The sequence below is a fragment of the Lutjanus erythropterus genome, chromosome 1 (genome assembly GCF_056507025.1).
Source record: "Lutjanus erythropterus isolate fLutEry1 chromosome 1, fLutEry1.hap2, whole genome shotgun sequence".
Taxonomy (NCBI): domain Eukaryota; kingdom Metazoa; phylum Chordata; class Actinopteri; order Lutjaniformes; family Lutjanidae; genus Lutjanus; species Lutjanus erythropterus.
This window is the reverse complement of record NC_139317.1, coordinates 40,775,180-40,796,753: the sequence shown is the minus strand read 5'-3', so window position 1 is coordinate 40,796,753 and position 21,574 is coordinate 40,775,180. Positions and strand designations below refer to the sequence as shown.

Here is a 21,574-nt window from a genome sequence, read left to right as displayed (position 1 = left end):
CGACACCTGCGAGCTAGTTCAGGCAGGCAACTCAAGCTGCACTGCCAATTACATGTGACATGCCTCACTCTCAGTAGTACATACCAAATGCACCCTTCCAATTTTGCGGTCTATTTAAACTGCTAAACCTCCCATTTCTCCCTCTGCCTGCCAGTGCATTGGTGCCCTGCATTAGTGTTGCTGCCTGCTCTTTTAACGCCATCACCACCCCAGCATCCACCTGCAAGCTCAGATGCAGTGGTGGACAAAGTACTCAACCCCAGTACTTGAGTCAAAGTACAGATATTCCTGGTCAAATATTACTCAACTACAAGTGAAAGTTACTCAGTCAAAACTTTACTCAAGTTAAAGTATTAGAGTACTTGCTTTTAAAAATACTTAAGTATTCACAAGTACATGTTTTTAAAAATACTTAAGTATTCAAAATTACAAATTACAAAGTACATTTTCAAATATCAATACATGCTGTATTGTTTTCATGATGCATTTACAGAAGCTTGTAACTCTCTGAAACCATCTGATGATGCACTAACCTGCTTGTAGAACCACTCTGCTACACAAAGCCTATAGAAACACCTATAAAAACTTCAGCATAGAAATGCAATCAAAAACAAAAAGGACAGCTGTTGTCATTTTCTGATGTAACTGTATTAAAATCACTGCATAAAAGCAGATTGAAGCTAACTGTAAGGAGTTCAACAAGTCTGTTAAATAACTGAGATTTCTTTCTGGCTTCAGGGGCAGTATATACATGAATTATGTGGTATTTGTCACTCAGAGAAAGACAAATAATTCTAGGACGGCTTTTAATGTTGGATTGTTTTTATAGAATTATAATAACATTTTGAGATTTAATTTTGTCTTTCTCCTGCCATCACCATTACTTTGTTTGAATGAAAGAGGTAGAGCTTGCTTGTGCTTGTTAAGAGTGCGCCTGGATGTATTTCTGCTTTTACATCAAGGCCATTCAATAAGAAGTGCTGCCATGTTATTTTGAACAACTTTATAAAACAGGTTTATGATAGAATTTGATCTAAAGTATGACTCATGCAGAAAACCACATAGGTGACTATAAAAGTAATTATGTATTGTTACTGCTTATGTACAGTGGTGGACAAAGTACTCAAAGTACCCCAGTACTTGAGTCAAAGTATAGATACTCCTGGTCAAATATTACTCAACTACAAGTGAAAGTTGCTCAGTCAAAATTTTACTTGAGTTAAAGTACTAGAGTTCTTGCTTTTAAAAATACTTAAGTATTCAAAAGTACATGTTTTTAAAAATACTTAAGTATTCAAAAGTACAAATTACAAAGTATATTTTCTAATATCAATACATGCTGTATTGTTTTCATGATGCATTTACAGAAGCTTGTAACTCTCTGAAACCATCTAATGATGCACTGACTTGCTTGTAGAACCACTCTGCTACACAAAGCCTATAGAAACACCTATAAAAACTTCAGCATAGAAATACAATCAAAAATTTAAATAACTGAGATTTCTTTCTGTCTTCAGAGGCAGTATATACATGAATTATACTGTATTTTTCACCCTTATAAAAACAATCCAACTTTAAAAGCTACCTGGAATAATGAATAAATATAATAACATCTTGAGATTTAATTTTGTCTTTCTCCTGCCGTCATCATTACTGCTTTTTGTTTGAATGACAGAGGGAGAGTTTGCTTGTTATTGTTACAGAGTGCGCCTGGACATATTTCCACTTTTACATCAATCCCATTTGAGAGGAGCTACTGTGATTGGTTTCCTTCTGTGAGAAACACAGCATGTGATCAACTGCATTTTAGAAAAGAAAAAACAGCAACAGCTGACTTCAAAGCTCAGTCGAAAAGTAACAACAACCTTCCTAGAAATGTAGTGGAGTCAAAAGTACAATATTTGTCTTTGAAATGTAGTGGAGTGAAAGTCATAAGTTTCCAAAAAAACAAATACTCAAGTAAAGTACAGATACTCAAAAAATGTACTTAAGTACAGTACTCAAGTAAATGTACTTCACTACTGTCCACCACTGCTCAGATGGGGGGTTCAAGAATTTGCTCATCACTCCCCTTATATCTCTATGTAACTTAACTTGTGGGGAGTGATGAAGTCGGAGCCTAGACGCCATACTCAAATTATGTTCTGCTCCTGAATAAACATTCTAAAACGTGTGTCGTCTGTCTGAAATCCAGTTATGCTGTCCGTCCATAAACTCTCTCCTCTTTGTCACTGTTTATTTTTTGTGGATGCAAGCTTGTCAGAATAAAGATATAATAACACTCTTATTTTTTCTGTTTGAGTGTGGGTGAGATCAACTTGCTATGACTTTTGACACGCTACATGTGACCTTTCAGGGTCAAGTTATTTCTTTGTCATTTCCACATATATTATACACAGGAATTAAATTTAGTTTCTCACAGACCAAAGTGCTAAACCAGATATAAAAAAATATGGAAGTATGAAAATATAAAATAGAGAAAAGCAAACATACAACAACAGCTTGTGACATTCAACACTATAAGCTAATATATAACAATAATTGTAAATATAGTAAGGGATAGTTAAATAATAAATACTACACATATGAATTATAAAACTATAAGAGTGCAAGCAACAGTTGTTTTGGGCATTATTGTTAATTGGTAATATAATATGTAAATAATGCTGAGCAGATGATTTACAGATAAAGATATAAGCAGTGTAATAGATAAAAATTGTAAACAGTGCAGTAAGAATGATAAGATTGTGCAGTATGACAGATATTAATATGATGACATTAAAAGTTATTTATATTTCTGTATAATTAATTGTAAAAACTACATTTCAAATAAAATAATTACTCTAAATGTAAGTCGTTATTTTGAGATATGACTCATTATTTAGAGAGTTTCTCACTATAATGACAAACAGGATCTTTATTTTTGGTATAATTGTGCGTTCGTGTATAATCAGACGTACAGAGAAACAGTGTGACAGTCTGTGATGTTCAGCAGGCATAGAGGGTGTCTGTGGAAACATCAGGACTTCGCTCTTCATCTGTGTAACATGAATCCTGTGCAGCGGAGTCTCCCCAGCGCGTGTGACCGAGGTGACGTAGAGCTCCAGGCGAATCTGGCGGACTACCGGAAGTAAACAAGACACCATTGTTGCGGTGGAGTCCCTCAGTAGAGCTGTCCGAAAAGTGTGGATTTTCTACTTTTGCCTGTAGTTTTTATACAACGCTACGTTAGACAACGATGTCCAGGAAGTCGGGAAGAACCTGTGCGGTTCTCGGCTGCTCCAACAGCAGCGGGAAGCTTCAACTTTGGAACAAAAAGGAATGCGAACTACATAAACCTGTTCTTCATGAGGACTGCCCCTGCCTCAGACCTTACAGTCTACACAGATTCCCTGGGCGTGCAGAGGACCGAGGTGTTCGCCAGAAGTGGATCAAGAACATTAACAGAAAGGACTTTGTTCCTAACAACAACAGCACAGTAAGTTTTAGTTAACAGGGGTCATTTTCACCGAAACTCATTGAATAGCATGCGGCTGTCTAGCTTAACAGTGAAAAGCTAACATCAGCTAAGCTAACACTGCTTAGCTAGCCGCTATGGGGGCTGCCGTGGTCTTACAGAATAAACTAACTCTGTAGTGTTGTAACATAAAACCACAATGTAAACACCATTTAGTCGGTAGCACTAACAGAACACATAACATGGGGTAGTAGTGTGTTTTTTTTCACCATGGAAAACTGGAGCTAAAGTTTTGTTGCTAAATCATGAATAGAAGTAAATAATTACAACTCAAATCAATGTGATGAATTCATTCTGGAGTACTCGTATTTTAAAACTGTAATTTTACTCACATGACAGCATAATTTGCTTAGTAGGGCTGCACAAAAGTCATACTGCAATTATTTTAACTGAAATTATGATTGCAATATGCATAATTTTTGTCATGTTTACCGGACAAAAAACTAGTAAAATCATGATGACGTGATATTTATTTAGGTCTGTACCATACAAACTTTTTTTTTTCTCTGGAAAAGTAGATTTTTAGGCGAGGTCATGTATACAACTCTACAGTACCTCATTATGATGCTGTTTTCTAATACACTTTTCCTTTTTCAAAAAATTGTGGTTTGGCTCTGATTCTGCAACTTAGATTTTGCGCTTTGCCATTTACATCTACAGAGTAGGTCCACAGTTTGAATCAATATCCAGACCTTTCAGCTGCAAAACACTGCAGCTGGCAGAGGTTTGGAGGTGACTGTGACCACCAAGCAGAACAGAGGAGGAGCTGGGAGTAATTTTTATTTGGATAAACAGAAACCTCTTTGATCAAATGACTTGAAAATGCATGAAACATCAGAGGTTAACACCAATACTCTGGTTGAATTCTTCTCAAAAACTACCTTTTAATCATTGAGGTGTATTGCATTATCAGTAGCAGTCATTTAAACAGAGAGGTTTATGTTTGTCCAAATCTTCAGTCTAATTTACTTCTAACTCCTGCACTGTTCTACTCACTGGTCACAGTCTCCCCTCCAAGTGCTGGTATTTCATGGTTTTCACTGTCCTGTTTAGCCTCATTGGTTACAAAATTACAGATGAAAGGTTTGGAGATTCAAATTATAGGCCTATCGTGTAGAATGATTATATGGTGTAATGTATACTGCAGTAGGAGTAGACCTACAAACTACACACAGCCTAAAATAAAGTGTCCGAAAACAACTTAACTATATATAAGTATTTGATACTCATCCTCACTATTCTTTACAACTTTCAAGGTGTGTGGAATACACTTTCTGAATGGTAAACCAACGAGAGAGCACCCACACCCAGTCCTCCATATGGGATATGAACATCATGTAAGTTTGATAATATTTTTCCTGAAGTTACTGTAGGTTTTATTTATTGTCTCTGTGACATTTAAAATTTAGTAAGAACTTCTAATTAAAAAGCTTTTCAAATGATCAGTTTCATAATGTGTTTTTAGTTTAAATACAAATGCTGTGTCATCCTGTTTGAAAAATGTTAAGTGCATTTGTTTTTCTCCATTTCTTTCCTCAGTCATCTGGTAGAGCTCCTGCCAAGAGAAGATGTGATGTCGACGTCCAGTTGCCAGATACTGAAGATCACAACTACTGTTTGAGCAAGTTAACTAAACACAGTGCAACACAAACTGATCCTGCACCATCAGTGTTACCCTACAACTGGGATGGCAAAGGTTGCAGGTTCTACACAGGCATAGATAATCACAGCTTTTGGCAACTTTTGTATGCCCTCATGCCTTCTCTCCCACAACCAAGGATCAACCAGTTGGCAGTCCATGACCAGCTGTTACTGGTTCTGATGAGGCTCCGTCTTGGTTTGAAGTTTACAGACTTAGGTAAACGCTTTGGAATAGGCAAGAGCACAGCCTGTGAGATTTTCGCACTCTGGAGACCAGTGCTTGCCAAGTTTATGAGGGAAAATGTGATTGCTTGGTTGTCAAGAGATACTCTGAAAACAATAAGGCCTCAGAGTTTCAGTGAAAATTACCCCAAAGCAACATGCATCACAGGCTGTGCTGAAATATTTGTACGTAGGCCAAAACAATCACAAACACACAGCAACTACAAACATCATAACCCATACAAAGTTCTGTATTGTGTAGCCCCCAACGGTTATGTGATGTTTGTGTCCAAGCTGTTCAGTGGAAGAGTCAGTGATGGTTTGATCGCCGAGAAAAGTGGTCTTGTTGACCACCTGATCCCGGGTGATCAAATTTTAGCAGTTCATGGATTCACTATCACAGATGCGTTACCTCCAGGAGTGACTCTGGCATTTTCACCATTTGTTCGCACCTGCAAAGACCTCCGTGAGCAAGCGGTTAGAGAAACAGGTCACTTGGCAAAAGTCAGGATCCACATTGAGCGCGCACTTAGAAGGCTGAAAGGTTTTACAATTTTGAGTAATGTAATCCCTGGTAGGGTGAAACATGTTGGTGACATTGTAAGTATTTGTGCAGGGCTGTGTAACTTGCAACCTCAGTTAACTTGGGAGGAAACAGAGGAAGAAGAAGCAACTGACACGGATGAAGAAGAATATATAAATGAGTAAGGAGGAGATGACTGACAGAGAGAAAAGATGCACACATCACTCCTAAAATCATTTAGGAGTTAATTCATCAAAACCAAAATGAAGTAGAGCTGCAACAATTAATTGATTATTAGATTAATGACCAACTATTCTGATAATTGATTAATTGGTTTGAATATTTTTTTTGTAAGGAAAAAAGTCCAAATTCTTTGATTTTGGCTTCTTAAATGTGAATATTTTGTGTTTTCTTTACTCCTCTCTGACAGTAAACTGAACATCTTTGAGTTGTGAGTTAAACAGGACACTTGAGGATGTCATGTAAGACTTTGAGAAACATTGATTGTTTTTTTCCCACCATTTTCTGACATTTTAAAACAAACAACTACTAATTGATTAATCAAGAAAATAATCAACAGATTAATTGACTGTGAAAATCACGAACAAATGATGTTCAACAAAGCAACTTTGTTAACTTGAAGCATAAAAGTGAATGGTTATTCTGAGAATGCAAAAAACAGTGATGTTGCTATTTATATGAAATGCATACAGGGTTGGGGTATATGAAAATACTCAGTAGAATTAAAATTGTAAAACACATAAGTGCTAAATATGAATGTAAAATGACAAGCTTTTTTTCTTGCAGTTTGGAACAATTTCAGAAACTGATTTGTGAACTCAACATTTCATTTCCATGAGTGAAACTGGATGTTAACTGTCATTAAAGTCATAATAGAACTTCTCAAGTCCATGAACTTTGATTCCTCCATGTGCTGTTCTGGTGGCTATTACTGATAGCAGATGCTCAAATAAACCCTTTCAGATTTTCTTGGTTGTCCACTCTTTGTTGTATGGCACATCCACAATAATATGTTCATTTGGGGTCTGTACCAGGAGCGTGCACTTTGTTTGCACGATGCATCACTATTTGGACCTGGTAATAGCAGCCCCAAGAACATATCTTCCATTTGTATGTTTCATGTCATATTTGTTTGTGTCAGTCATTTTTAGCAGACTGCCATCATGTACCTTAAGCTTCTTCAGTGTAGGACACTTGATCACCAGGATGGTCTCTGTGTCAGTGATTCTATCAGGCTCAGATATTTGACCTTGTCGTTAAGTTTTCTCTCCATCCAGTTCCTGTTTTTTTTGTCACTTGCTGCCTCACTACTGGTTATTCTAATTTTTCTCTTGCAAAAATGGACAGTTCTGGTCCTTAGTCTGTCTTCTCTCTTTCATCTTTCCCACATGAAATATATCTTTCAGAAAACAAACTGCAGAGTTGACATGTGTTGTCAGCACATTGTGCCTGATCTTTGAATAGTTCATTAGTATTTTCACTCTTGTGCAGCTGTACAGTCAACACATGGTGTAAAATGGTTCCAGGTGTTATGGCTGAGCCAATTACTGATTGCTGATTACTGCCTGTACAAGAAATGCATGTTCTACCCAAGGAAGATCTTGCAGATGAAAATGTTGCCTTTTAAAATTTATTTACTGGGACAACATGAAGACTTCTCCTTTGTAGCCTCCAGTGATATTTTTCTATCGCACCTGTTTGTGGTTTTTTTTTGTCTGGATGCTTGGAGGAAAGGAAAAATTCAACATAAGATTTCATCTTTGTCTAACGTGTGTCTCCTGGACATAAATGAGCTCAATTTAAGGCCATATTGTCATATTTCTTAAATCCGTCTCCTGAGAAATAGCCTTTGTCTTGTCTCAGCCTGAGACTAACTTAAGGCCAATTGAAGATCTTAAAATCATACTTGTTGTCTTAGTGCACTGATCTTAAATAATAACCTCTTGAGAAAATAGTGACATCTAAAAGAAAACTGTCTTAAATCGTATCTTAAATTTATCTTAGTAGTCAAATTAAAGTGTTTTTTTGCTTCTTATAGTTGTCAAAGAGAAATCTTTGAGACACTTATGAGCTCAGCAAAAGATCTGCTTTTCTTTTGTTGTGCTTCTTTTCCCCAAGGTGGGGGTTAAGGAGAAACAGATGAGCTCAAAATAGGAATCTCATTTATTTATCATAAGACAGAGAAAAGACGATTGTGAGAAACCCAAATTTCCTGTGGGTGTGCACACACTCGGTCCCACTTCTTCCTACTTAAGAACATTTTTTTAACAGCAGAAGTTCAGTTACACCTTCAGGTCTGATCACATGTGATCAACAGTGGATCACAGTGATCTTAAGAGGAGAAGGATGTGGTTCAGATCATTACCAGCCCATTGAAGAAACCATTAAGACCTCCCTCCCAAGTCGATGATCAGTCTGAGGACATTGAATCTCACTGTGTTGCAGGACTGATTTCTCTCTTTGGATGTTGTGCTTTCAAAATGACTGAGTGTAAATTTATGCACAACACAGGACGTCCGGTAAAAAAAGACATTAATTTGAGAGCAGTTTCTTTAATGTGTTGCAGAGGTCACTGATAAATGAACCATAAATTACCAGCACAGAGGAGCAACAACTAGGTGTCTATTTAACACATTAGGTTCACCAATACCATACTGCATGTTTATCATACATTAAAAGAGCAATATTTAATAATTGCATATCCAAAAATGACCACTGCAGTCCAAACAGCGAGGAGGAGGACACAGCGGCTGCAGTGTTGTTGTCAGAGTAGGGAATATTTCAACTTAGCATGTTTCCTTAATTTCTGATGACATATCATGGTCATTTTCTGAAACATTATGGTAAATATATTACAGATTTCTTTGGAAAAGAACTCACCAATGCCAGGATGTTTCAAAGCTTTAGGACGCCAGACTGAAAGAGGTAATCAAAAGTAAAAAAAAAAAAAAAAAAACAGACCTCTGTGAAAATAATAGTTTTCTATTCATGACGTGACATTTCTCGGTCTGTGTTGATCTACAGTTGGCTGAACAACACTCGAGTCAGCTGCTGCTTAGTCTATTAATCCTCCAACACTCCCCTTCACACTCTGCCCTGCCTGACTCAACACAGGAAATTACTGTGCTGTTGCATCATGTATCTAAAATAATAATACGACTCCAGTCACTCAGTTACATACAGCTTCACTCTGCATGTAGTGTACAATTACTTCAGGTATTTTGTCTTGAGTGTTTATGTAACATGACAGTCCATATCTTTAGAGGAAGAGGAACTGTTTAGTGACAATTAAAGGCTTAGAATTAATTAGTATACCAGTCTTTTTAGCTTGTATCAAAAAGATGTTTTTTTTTTTTTTCTTACTACTGTCAAGTTTTGAATCTGTTTTCTCCCCAGCAGTGATTTCCAAGCAGGAGTATTGTACCCCGGTGGACAGAGTAGCTCAACTACTTTGCAAAAATAGAAATACAGTTTGATTTAAATATACTGTAAAATATCCACATTGGTAACTGAGCACATTGTTACACCACATGATGCAACTGAGAGCCCATGAAAATTGATAGCCATTTCAGATTGGTCGAGAGAATTTCACATTTCCATCATTGTAGACTTAACAGAAATCAAGAATCTAATATTTCACCTGCACTCACATAATCTGGTTGTCCTTTTTATAGTCTGCTTACTTCCTGCTGAACAATAAAAGCGTTGTTTTTTTTTTTTGTATTATCTTTACTGCAAATCACAAACAATCAAACACATGAACACTATCTGCCAGGGTTTAAATAGTAAATATAAAGAAATAAATGCATAATAAAAGAGAAGAAGAAGGGGGAAAAGATAATAGGAGCTTCAGCAGTGAAGACAGTTAAATAGTTGAAATATATTTAGAGAGGCTTTAAAGCTTTGGGGTTTGTAGAGTGCTGAATAGTTTCTATGTACAGTATTTCACATACAAAAAACTTAGATCAAAGTTTTCTGTTTTAAAAGTTACTTTTATAAGTGTGAAGTTTTGCTTGGATAATAAGATTTATAATATAATATTGTTTTTATTTAAACAATAAAAGCTTGATTATTCAGTCTTCCTCTGTTGTTTCTGTTAGTGTGTGCGCTCATCTCCTCTCGTTGGGTGTAGACATTCATAATATTTTGTGTGTGTGTGTGTGTGTGCATCCTGTATCTGTGTTTTTATATGAGCATGCAGCATGTGTGTGTGTTATTTCATATGTCCAGTCAGCAGAGATGTGATCGTCCCAGAGGGAGGGCAGAGAGCTGAAGCATCAGCCTGACAGGATGTGAGAGGTCTCACCCTCATCTGAAGACACCATCGATCCTGGTAATGGAGCTGCTGTGCTTTCTGCTCCACGTCTCCACCACCCACTATTATCACTTATACATACATAACTACAGTATTGAGGCTTCAAGTGGTCGTTCTTTTTCAGAGCACTTTCAATGATCATCAGAGATGTGCTCTTAGTTGATTTGTTGAAAAGATCCTGATACACATTTAACAAAATTCCTGGATTTGGCATTCTGTGGAATCGTGGAAATGTGAATGCAGATTATCTTAAAACGCTTCACCACAGTGGCTTAAAGAAAAAATATATAAGACCCTAGTGCTCAAAAATGAATAGTGAAGTCCAAATAGCCAACTGGAGCCATAGGCTGTATTATATAAATTGAATCCCTATTAAATATACGATCTGTGATTGAAGCAAGTTGTTTTTGAAACAAGCAAACAAAAAAACTTTCTGCAACAGAATATATGTAAAAGGAGAACACTGGCTGTAGTGTTACTGTCAGAGAAGCTGGATTTTCAACTTGGCTTTTATCTCTGATGACATATCATGGTCACATTTTCAGTTTTCCATCACTAGTGTACAAAATTAATATTTTTATGTCAGTATGTGTTTGAGAATGTGTCAGTACCATGAAGTTATGTTGTTCTGATGTGTTGGTGATAACTTGATCTGCTGGTAATTGGCTTCATGTGTGTTTAATCAAGTCCTACATCACTGACTGAGGGCACCTGTAGAGTAACCTTTAAATGAGGCGACTCATCATGAATGCTTCATTTTGCAGCGAGGAAAGTTCAACATGGACTGAAACATTTGCACTCTTGCAGAGTTTTTCACTTCCAGTGACAAATTTAATACAAAAATTAAAAATCAAGACTCGAGTCTGAACTAGGGCTACAAATAACAAGTATTTTCATAGTTGATTATTTCCCTGATTAATCTATTAATAGCTGTTTGTTTGAACGTGTCAGAAAGTGGTGATAAATGTCAATCAGTGCTTTCCAAAGCCTAGGATGATGTTCTCATGTCCTGTTTTACTCACAAACCACAAGATATTCAGTTAACAGTCACAGAGGAGCAAAAAATAATCACATTTAAGAAGCTGAAATCAGAGAATTTTGACTTTTTTTTCCCCTTAAAAATTACTCATATTGGTTATCAAAATAGTAATAATCAATTAATTGTTAATTAACTCTGTTCTGAACCCTCTGCTCTGTGTGAGTCCTCACTTGCTGCATTTTACAATCATTTACTGTCTTTAGACTTTGCATTTGTTGCTTTTCCACTCTGACATGCCAACAGTGTCCAGAATGTGCATGTACCATTCTAGTATTTTTTGGGCGACTCATCCTGATTCTCAAAGCACTGAAGAAGGGGTTGCAGGTACGACTAAACAGGAGTGTTTCTAGTGGATGTAAAGAGGAAGATATTTGGTATGGCCGAGGAACAGATTCGCTGAGTTAAGCAGAGCTCCCCTGGCAGGCTTGTCTCGGGGCTATTTTTGTGCAACAGCTTCTTGTTGCCAGGACGTTTGTTGGGTCTGTATCCCACATGCAGCGGAGCCAAAGAGCTTGACTGTCCTGACCTACTAACACCAACAAGCAACATGTCGCTGATCGCCAGAATGACTGCAGAGAAAGTGATGTTAGCCGAGATTGTACTTACTCCAGACATCTTTGCTGTGAAGCAGACAGCGAGGACTTGGAGAGAACTGGAGGTGTTAAGCTGCTATGACCTGTGTTAAGAGAATATATAAAAATCTTAAAACAGTGCAGTGTTGTTTTCTTTGGCTGAGTGTTTCCATCTGTCACATTAACACCTTTGAACATGTGCACTCTGACAAACTGTCTTTGGTGTGAAAAGAAGATAGAAGTCAAACATCAGTCAACATTTACTGCCAAACGTAACACAATCAAAACAAATGATAAATTGGAATTGCACAACATTGTAATGAACATTAACACACAAGCGTCAGTTCAACAAGAGAATCACGCAGCGTCTCTGAGGTGTACAAACCTTATTTGCTACAGATGGTGACAGAAACTTTTGACTTCAAGCTGAGTGAGTCTGCAGACATTAAAGGGCTAGTTCGCACTTTTTGAAGTGGCATTGTAAGAAGTACTTATTCATAGTCAGTGTTCTATCTACAGGAGATGGCTGTTGGCAGGAGAAGTAGCAGGAGTCCCAGGGTGGGAAGTTAAGCATTGTACTGCAGAACTGAATGTTATATTTAGAATATTTTCACCGCTTTACCTTGCTGTAAGACAGCCTTTCTATCATGAAGCCACCATTATGTAAGCCAAGTATTGCTGTTTCCATAGCAACCAGACTCCATTTACATAAACAGTCATTTTATAGTACCGCAGTAACACAAACTAACCAATCAAGGTAGTGGTCTACGAGCAAATCCTATGTTCAGAGTAAACTGTGTTTTGACACAGGTGTCAGGTGGCCAGGAGTGAGCGATATTAACATCACATGGTGAAGCAGCCTTCTGTTTTCATGAAACACAAACATCCTCCCACCTCAAATTACAAAAAGCAACCTCTGTTGACAGTTTTTAAATAGCTCAAAACCTTTCCTTTATTTTCAAAATGGAATCAATCCTGTGCCTTTGTCACTGACACTGTCACATGCCCAAACAAATACAGCATGGCCAAATATCCCTCCCCCTCCCTCTCCACCTCCTGACACACATACGCAAATAGCAACTAGGCGGATATAAACATCGGTTGATAATATCGGTCCAGTTTTACTCATCGGACCGATGCCGATGTGTTAAAAAATGACAAATATCGGCCGATACCAATATTAATGCAGATATATCGTGCATCCCTAATTTTAATAATCTTGCTTGTAATCAACTTGATCTTTAACTTCACGGTTGGTACTTTTATACCTTTTTATGTGTTTTAATGCTTTAATCTTAAGATTGTGTTTATCGTTGTCAACTTGTTTTTATTTAATGTGTCTCTGATTTTCTGCTGTAAAGCACTTAGCATTAAGTTTATTATGATTTGTAACAAGTGTTTTCACACTTTTCTGTTGGAAAAGGCTGTCTGATGGCAAAGTAAAGCAGTGGAAATATTCTCAATATAGGGTAAAAGGGCTAATATACATTTTGCTGCTGACCCTGTCCACAGCAGTACATTGTTTACTCTCCATGCTGTACTCCTCTCTGCTTCTTCATACTGAGGGGCGTGTTGGCTGACATCTACTGCAGGAAATACACTGACTATGGATAAATACCTCATACAATCTGACTTCCAAGAATCTGAACTATGCCTTTTAATCTCTGTGAAGTTGGTGCAACAACAGAGTGCATTTAAGTTTATGTAATGATAAAAACATATTTTAATTATTACATACTGAATGTGAATGTCTTTGTTCAAAGAGACATGGCTACTGATGAAGAGTAAATGTGGTATGGTCCTCAAGTCCCCACACCAGAAAATAACACATATCAAACTGAATTTTAAATTACAAGTCTTCAAACTTTCTTCTGTAATCAGTAAAACAATCTTTACTACAAATGTTAATGTCTCAAATATGACTCCACAATCAATGGGATGTGTCTGCTGGAATAAACTTCAGTGTGAAAAATTACTGATTTCGCAAAAATCAAACAGCGCTTGTTCCTATAAAGTGCCCATTTGAGTAGTTACTTCAGGTCTAATACTGTTAGTTTCTCAACAGAGCTAGCTGAATGAGCACACATCTAGGTGCACTGTTCACACGGAGCAGTTATTATTTTGATCCCCACCACACAAACGGGGATACAATCCACCCAGTTGGTTAGACTCAGGAACATCACGTAGGCTTGAGTCTTCAACTGAAACGCTGCTCAACGAGCTGCGTGTCCATCAACAGTCTGCTTCTCTGTGGTTCTTAGGATTGTCAATCAATCACAGGGCTCTTGCAATGATGCACTCAGACCTTTAGGATCCACGCAGATTACAAGCTGTCCTCTGTCACCTTCTGGAAACCGCTCAACAGCTCCTGAGCGAATGTATACAGGGGCGAAGAAAACAATGTCATCCCTGGAGGTCAAAGGTCCGGAGGCAGTGACTGGAGCAGCAATAGGCCACAAAACTAACAGTTGTCCTTCAGAGGAAAGAAGTGAGGAGAAAGATGTGCATGTTTAGCTGAAAACAATTGATTTTATAAGTATGAAACAAGATCTGTAGTCATCTAATAACACTGTGCCCAAGTAGAGAGAAGCTGCCATTGAGCTATTACTAGTCAGTAATTGTGTGGGCACTCCTGGAGGGGGAACAGAGGTGTGTTTGTTCTCACCTGCGGTGCACTCCTGCTAGTGCAGTGTCACGGAGGGGGAAGAGTTTGGGGTAGATGATGGTGAACATGGCTTGACTGCAGCGGTGGCAGTGTCCCAGGGGGAACCGCAGCAGGTCCAGCAGGGTCTTTGGGAGGCTGATGGGAGGCAGCAGGTTGAGATCTAAAAACAAAACAATACAGGAGGTACAAAAAAAAAAATCATTTTGATTTTAATTTGACAACCAACTTTCTTCTAAGAACACTTTTTCCATCAACAGTAATAGTATACAGTTCTTCGTATTTTCTTTTTTCTTAGTTCCACACTTTCTCACTTTTTTAAGTATAATGATAGTTTCTTACTGTCAGACAATAGGAGCTGATTAGTGCAAACAAATAAACAATAAATACATAAATTAGTACAGAAAAGTTAAGCATAGCTTGTATCTTTGAGACACAGTTGGGTACATATATTCAAACAGGATGTCTGCAGGTGTTAACAAGTTAAATTTAAGACCAGTATAAATGCAATTTAAGACCTGTTTCATATCCATGTTGACAAAAACATATGAAGGAAATTCAAAGTTCCAGAGTTGCTTGCAAGCAAATAAATTTATTCACATATAGGAATGTTGGCATAAATCCAAACACTGTCCAGAAGTCACTTTTTACACCAGCTTGATGATTTTCTGACTTCCCATGCAACTCTGAAGCTTGTATACCCAGTTCCTAAAATTAGCCTTTTTTTGCACAAGGTGCAGCACACTTCAAGTTCATTATTTTTAACTTAGATGAAGGTAACGTTAACAGAAGTGGGCACAGACCATACTGTGACACACTAGGTGGGTGTGCTCCGACAAATCCTGACTGGGCTGCACAGTTTGCATTAGTGGTTACTGGTTCCGTGTTGGTTTTATTTTTTATTTCTAAAAAAATATACGTGTGTTTGTAAGTCCTCACCTGTCGGGCGGAGGTGGTAGAGGCGGTGCAAAGTTCTCATGGCGAGCTCCTCCAGGGGAACCACGTTATCCGTCTCTGAACCCACCACCTTCACTTCAGCCGGAAGCCCGACCAGAGCCTCGCTCAGCGCCTCACCCAATGCTTCACCTATGTCACCCTCCAACACCTGGGATGACACACCACACCTGTACAAGAACAACACATACGCATGCAGATACAGTCATTTAATTTCATGTGTAACTGCTTTTTTCTCTGGTGTTTGAATCATATTTTCCACTATTTTATAATTTTGTTTTCCATTATTCAATCAGTGCCTCAATGTCTAAACTAACTCATACTGTTGTATATTAAACACAGCTGAACTGATCCAAGTCAGATGAACTGAATAAAAGCATCCTAAACTATATCAAAGTTGCTTATTTGAGCTGGAGCTGCATTACCCGCTACAGCCGATGACCTTGTTATACAAGTAGGAGGGCAGGCCTTTCAGGTCCACATTGTTGTCCACAAACACAAACTGCAGCTCCCGTGATCTGCCCAGATCTGAAACACACACAGATATTAACATTACCTTGCTTGCAGTATCTACATCACTATGGCAACACGCAGATAAGGGGGTATACGGACCGAGCGGTAGAAAGGTCAGCCGGTTGGCGGCCATGGAGAGCTGGTTGAGGCGGTGGAGCCAGCAGAGCTGCCGGGGAATGTGGCTCAAAGGGTTGTGGTCCGCTGTGAGATTCTGCAGGGACGTACAGCGGTGCAGCCGATCAGGCAGAGACACCAGCTGGTTCATGGACACGTCCAGAGTCTCCAGTTCCTGCAGATCACCAATCTCTGAAGACAGACATAAGAGTTAGTTTGAATCAGTGTTTGCAGATCAGATTTTTACCACTTCAAAAATATATATATAAAAAAGCACATAATTGATCTAAGCAAGTGTTTTCATAATGGGATAATTTTAGATGTTACACTTTTGGTTGACTAAATCTTTTGTGATTTGTCATTTCTGATTTACAGCAGCATTATATTTCTTGTCGTCTTAACATTTCCAAATAGTCTAAGACCAAGACAGAACACTTGCATATTTAGGCAAGTGTTCTGTGAGTTTCTGTGAGTTTCTCAGTATCACACTGATCTTTCCTAATGTATTTCAAACAACTTAAAAGGAGTGGGAGGATTCAGTCACTTAAGAATAGATCAAAAGGAATTCATTCTGACAGACCTTTTGTTATCGGACAGAATTCTTCACAAAATCAACACTTAGTATATTTCTAAACTGGACTTTAAATGCCAATGAATCTTTCTTGGCACATCAAGGACCATGACAAAAATAAGAAAATGTAAAAGATCTTCAGTACAACAGGTCTGTCTCACTGGGAGTGTTAGGATGTTAGTAGACACAATGGACAAACCATGCCTTTCCATATTTGAGTCATTTGTGGATAAAGAAACAGGCAAATCTTACTCCCCCCCACACACACACATCCAGTGTAATGTTAAAATGTCAACAATGTTTTAGTCATTTACAAGGTTACAAGGTTGGAAACATGATATACGATGAAAATGTTAAGTTGAGCAATAGTTGTGTTAATTAATCCTAAAGAATAATATGACAATAAACAACAAAAAAAAACAAACTGCATTTTCTGTGACAACACACATAATCCAGAGAAGCTGTTCCCTGTCTCTGTTGGACGTCAGTTTATTTGACAAACTCTGCTGCCCTCTGCTGGCAAATAAAATACTTACAACTAATTTCTCTAAACTGCAAACTGACGGTCAGGAACAAACATGCCAAGAGGGAAATGTAATTTAACTGAAACTGATAATTAAATTTGTACGACATCATCACATGAATAGTAAAGAATAAATATGTTCAGAGACTCATGTAGGTGATCTGTATGGGGCCATAAAAATATACTGGATACATAAACATACAGTATATACTGTGTGTCTGAATGTATACATTTCTGTTTTATCTTTATCCTTTACTATATGCTCTGATTTGACTTTGTACTCTGTTATAGATTGATACTGCACTCAGGCTTTGATGCAGACATACACTTTAGATGTTTCTGTCTCAATGCGTTCATGATGGCTCTGATGCTTTTCCACAGTAGTCCTGAAGAACCAATATTTCAACTGTTCAGTTATTTCTTAATAGTCCTATTGACAAAATAAACTCAAGGCACACTGTGCAAAATAACTATAGGACAGACAGCTGCTGTATTTTACCTGGAGGAAGGCATTTCAGCTGGTTATTGGACAGTCTCAGGTGCCGTAGAGACCTCAGACGGCCAATCTCCGGACAGAGGAGCTGGAGGGCGTTATTGCTCAGGTCCAACGACTGCAGTCTGACCAGGTTTCCAATAGCTGGAGATGAAACCACAGCTCCCCTCAGTATGGTTTAAAGGCAAACTTAACATAATTGGTACATAGCAAAGATGAAGGGTTTGAAGGCAAAATTAAACTTTGGGCTGACTTCACCTCCAGATTACTCTGGTTTCAATTCCTCTCCTTTCCATTTTAATGAAGGACATGCTAATGTTTCATTTCATGTCATGTCAGCATTAATAAATCAGTGTGTGATTTCTACCTTCTGGGCATCTCAACTTTAGTTTTATTGTGGCTGTTCAATTGCTTGTTTTAATATTGTTAAATCACTTTAAATCTGTGTTTTAGAAATAAATTGGAAATATTCGCAAATCTAATGATCAAGCACAGGCATTTTATCTCTTAAATCTTCAACCAGACTTTTTTGAAGTTGGGCAGCAATGGATTCAAATTTGGTTTAGTGAAAGCTAAGTGACAAAAAACACTGAAGACACTGGCATATTATTACTACATGTGAACAATGCTTAGTGGTTGTGCAAATCCAAATACCCTTTAAGGCAGGTGCTGGACCAATGTAGCTTCCTTAAGTGCAATTTACTGGCATATCTACAAGTGATGTTTCAAACAAATACTGTTCTTCAGACTCACTTATGGATGTGTCAATAAATTACACTTGAGGGAGCTACATACCTCTCTCATGTTAACATTGTTATGAAATAACAGAAGACTTACCTTGAGGAATAATGACTATGTTGTTTGAGTGCAAATACCTTAAATGGGGGAAAAAAACATGTTACAATTTGGGGTGATCAAACTATTTGATATCTCATTGATTAATGTTTTAAAACAGTGTGGGGCCTTTTTTTTTCTTTCTGGAATCTGAGTCTGGAATCTGGAGTTACAGTTTAGAAATGCAGCTGGCAGTCTCATCCAGTGCAAATTCCCAAGATTTTCACAGTACTCAACTAAAACATCTGGTGGACCAGTGAAATTCACCAGTCATCTTTCCTATTACATCAGCCAACAATCACCACAAAACAGAGTAGCATAATGTCAGTGAAAATGGCAACTCTTCTGTATATATATATACTCACAATTCAATTAGGTTTGGGAGCTTCTGAGCAAGATTATCAGGCTGATGGAAAAAAACAGAGAAAAAAACCCCATAAATAATCAGTAAATCTCACAGGAACTAAACATGTGAAATGTCCGTGTTCGCTGTTGCCTCTTGTAGAACAAACGGGCCTTCTAACACAAGACAAAGACAACAATTAAAGGACCAGAGTGTAGGATTTATGTAACCTATGAGAAGTGTTTTTGGTACTCTGAAAAACATTTGTGATTAAAAAAAAAAAAAAATCAAAGGCCATATCTAGAGCCAGTGGTTGATTTCCTACTGTAGAAACATGGTGCTCCAACATGGCGGCCTTCGTGGACAGTACCTGTGTCCCCACACAATAATTCCTATTTTCAGGTGTTTATAAACTGATGAAAACATACTTTGTGTTCATTTGTTTATTTTATGACTATTACATTCCATTTTTGACATATTTTGCCAATACATCCCTGTTAATCTTACACACTGGACCTTTAAGTGTAAATCAGTGATGTCTGATACAGCTAAATCAGTATGAATACCAGTGTAGTGAGCGAGTTCCTCTTCATGTACAGTCTCTCCAGAAACTGCAGGCCTTCATCCTTCAGCAGCTCTACGGGGAAATTATTCAGGTTTCTGTAGTTCAGAAACAGATTTTTGTGGCGCTCCTGCTTGGCCATGCAAATAGTCTCATGGAGGTTAGTAGCCATTTCTGAGGAAAGCTCTCCTCCCTGGTGGAGGAGACTTGGCAATGCCTTCTTCTTCTATGGCATTACTGTTTCCTGAAATAAAGACAAGTGAACAGAGGCATCAAGAGACAGTAGTGTTTGTTTGATCTTTGCAACTGAGAACAGACCTTGATACCACAGCATGCAACAGCGTCATTAAAACCAAACACTGTTGAACCAAGTAAGATTCATGCCTCTGCCTTATATTTTCATCAAGTCAGTGGTGCACAGGCAGACATACAGCTGGAACAGTTACTCATTTATAATAATCAATGCCCCCAATAAAGCCCCAAATGATAGCATTAGGTAAGATGTTTTAATAGAATATAATAGATTGGAAGGTACACACAGATATATAATAAGTCTATGGCTGTAGATTGCAGTAAAATTCCAATCGCCTACTTTTAACTGCACAAAATGTACATTTCGTTTTCATTTTGGATATGATTTTACACTTTGGATTCTAAAGTTTCCGACAAACTATGTCGCTGCAGGAGGTGATGACCGCTTTAACAGGCCACTCATGGCTACATTACAAACAGTAACATTAAGTTTTCAGGTAGTTTTGACACTGACAACCGCATACTGCAAAAAGAGACCTGTGTCCTGTAGCTTACATCATGTTAGTAAAGCCTAACTTCAGTTAACTAACTAGCTGACATAATGCTCGCCTGTCAGTCTAAGCATCATTAGCATGCTAGCTAAGTGGCCGCTATTAGCACAATACTATCGATAAAATAGGCGCACATAAATTTATCTAAGTATTTACCTTAATTGTGAAGAAGCATTTTTTTTTTACTTTGTCGTCCACATTTGGCCCGCCAAATGCAAAATCTATGTTTGTGAAAGCACATAAGCTAAAGCCAATATGATGAACTGAAACAGTTATCTACCGTAAACAACGTAATACGTCACTGGCCCGTCTAGGTTTAAAGGTCACGCCTACCTTCTTCTTCTTTTCTTCTTCTTCTTTTAGGCAGACTAAACATTAGCGTAATGCTGCCCTCTCTGGTCTGGTCTTCTTCTTCTTCTTCTTCTTGGCGTTTCATGGCGGTTGGCAAACAACGTTATAGTGTACTACCGCCACCAACTGGTATGGACCGCAGCTTATATTTACTAATTCTAATAATGGAAAAATATATATTTTAAAGGACAAACAAATAAATAGATTTATATTTTCTCTATCAGATTAATTCTCCTGAGATACTGTAACAGGGCTTGATAACATTTTTCACTTGAACTTCTTTGTAAAATATCTCTTAAATCAAACTTCAGCTTCATTTCTTTAAGGTTCAGTATGAGTTCCCTTCTCTCAACATCATATTTTGTACAGTGAAGCAGAGGTGTGAACTCAAGTCACATGACTTGGACTCGAGTCAGACTCGAGTCATGAATTTGATGACTTTCGACTCGACTGGACAAAATGTTAGAAGACTTGCAACTCGAACAGCAATGACTCGTGACTTCACTTGGACTTGAGCCCTTTGACTCGAAAAGACTTGCTACTTTCACCAAAACACAAAGATTAAAATGTATATCAGGAACGCTCTGCATCTCTCTCCTTCTCTCTGCCCATTTGTGTGTGTGTGTGTGTGTGTGTGTGTGTGTGCGAGCTGCCATGAAAGCTTTGTCACTTCGTAACATTATTTTAAATCATTATGAAGTGTCCAGACGCTGTGTCTCCCTCTTCATCTCCTCGGTGTGTGTCGGTGTGCAGTTTGCTGTCTGCTGTGGTCTAAAACATCCTCACTGGTGTAAATTGAATGACACTGATGTAAATTATCCTGCTGCATTAATACAAAAACATGAATATCGCGCACCGTTTAGTAATTACATAGATCACGTGTCAAACTCAAGGCCCGAGGGCCACATCCGGCCCACCATTCAATTATATACGGCCCGCGAGATAATTTCATGTGTCTATTTCGAGAGAGAATATGGACAGATGTGTTGACTTGATATAAA

At 38.0% G+C, this 21,574-nt stretch overlaps 2 protein-coding genes across 2 annotated transcripts; one reads left to right on the top strand and one right to left on the bottom strand.

Annotated features, from left to right (window-relative positions):
* The first annotated feature begins 2,901 nt into the window (after window positions 1–2,901).
* On the top strand, window positions 2,902–6,804 carry LOC146333286 (uncharacterized). Its single transcript, XM_084721887.1, has 3 exons — window positions 2,902–3,478; window positions 4,774–4,854; window positions 5,057–6,804. The coding sequence occupies exons 1-3, from the start codon at window positions 3,239–3,241 to the stop codon at window positions 6,086–6,088; spliced, it is 1,353 nt and encodes a 450-aa protein (XP_084578013.1). The 5' UTR covers window positions 2,902–3,238; the 3' UTR covers window positions 6,089–6,804.
* A 6,946-nt stretch (window positions 6,805–13,750) lies between these two features.
* Window positions 13,751–20,531, bottom strand: lrrc28 (leucine rich repeat containing 28). Its single transcript, XM_084721879.1, has 11 exons — window positions 20,379–20,531; window positions 19,645–19,663; window positions 19,424–19,610; window positions 18,880–18,920; window positions 18,518–18,555; window positions 17,687–17,824; window positions 16,079–16,285; window positions 15,892–15,994; window positions 15,452–15,636; window positions 14,516–14,675; window positions 13,751–14,323 (listed from the first exon to the last, which is right to left on the bottom strand). Exons 3-11 carry the CDS (start codon window positions 19,589–19,591, stop codon window positions 14,254–14,256), a joined length of 1,110 nt encoding a protein of 369 aa, XP_084578005.1. The 5' UTR covers window positions 19,592–19,610; window positions 19,645–19,663; window positions 20,379–20,531; the 3' UTR covers window positions 13,751–14,253.
* Window positions 20,532–21,574: the final 1,043 nt, after the last annotated feature.

Bases quoted from the DNA above. Each gene is read 5' to 3' on its own strand.
- LOC146333286 (XM_084721887.1), top strand. From the start codon at position 3,239: ATGTCCAGGAAGTCGGGAAGAACCTGTGCGGTTCTCGGCTGCTCCAAC. The intron at 3,479-4,773 runs GTAAGTTTTAGT...ACAACTTTCAAG, and splicing joins TTCCTAACAACAACAGCACA to GTGTGTGGAATACACTTTCT. The intron at 4,855-5,056 runs GTAAGTTTGATA...TTCTTTCCTCAG, and splicing joins ATATGGGATATGAACATCAT to TCATCTGGTAGAGCTCCTGC.
- lrrc28 (XM_084721879.1), bottom strand. From the start codon at position 19,591: ATGGCTACTAACCTCCATGAGACTATTTGCATGGCCAAGCAGGAGCGC. The intron at 15,995-16,078 runs GTCCGTATACCC...TGTGTGTTTCAG, and splicing joins GCTGACCTTTCTACCGCTCG to ATCTGGGCAGATCACGGGAG. The intron at 14,324-14,515 runs GTGAGAACAAAC...TTTCCTCTGAAG, and splicing joins CTAGCAGGAGTGCACCGCAG to GACAACTGTTAGTTTTGTGG.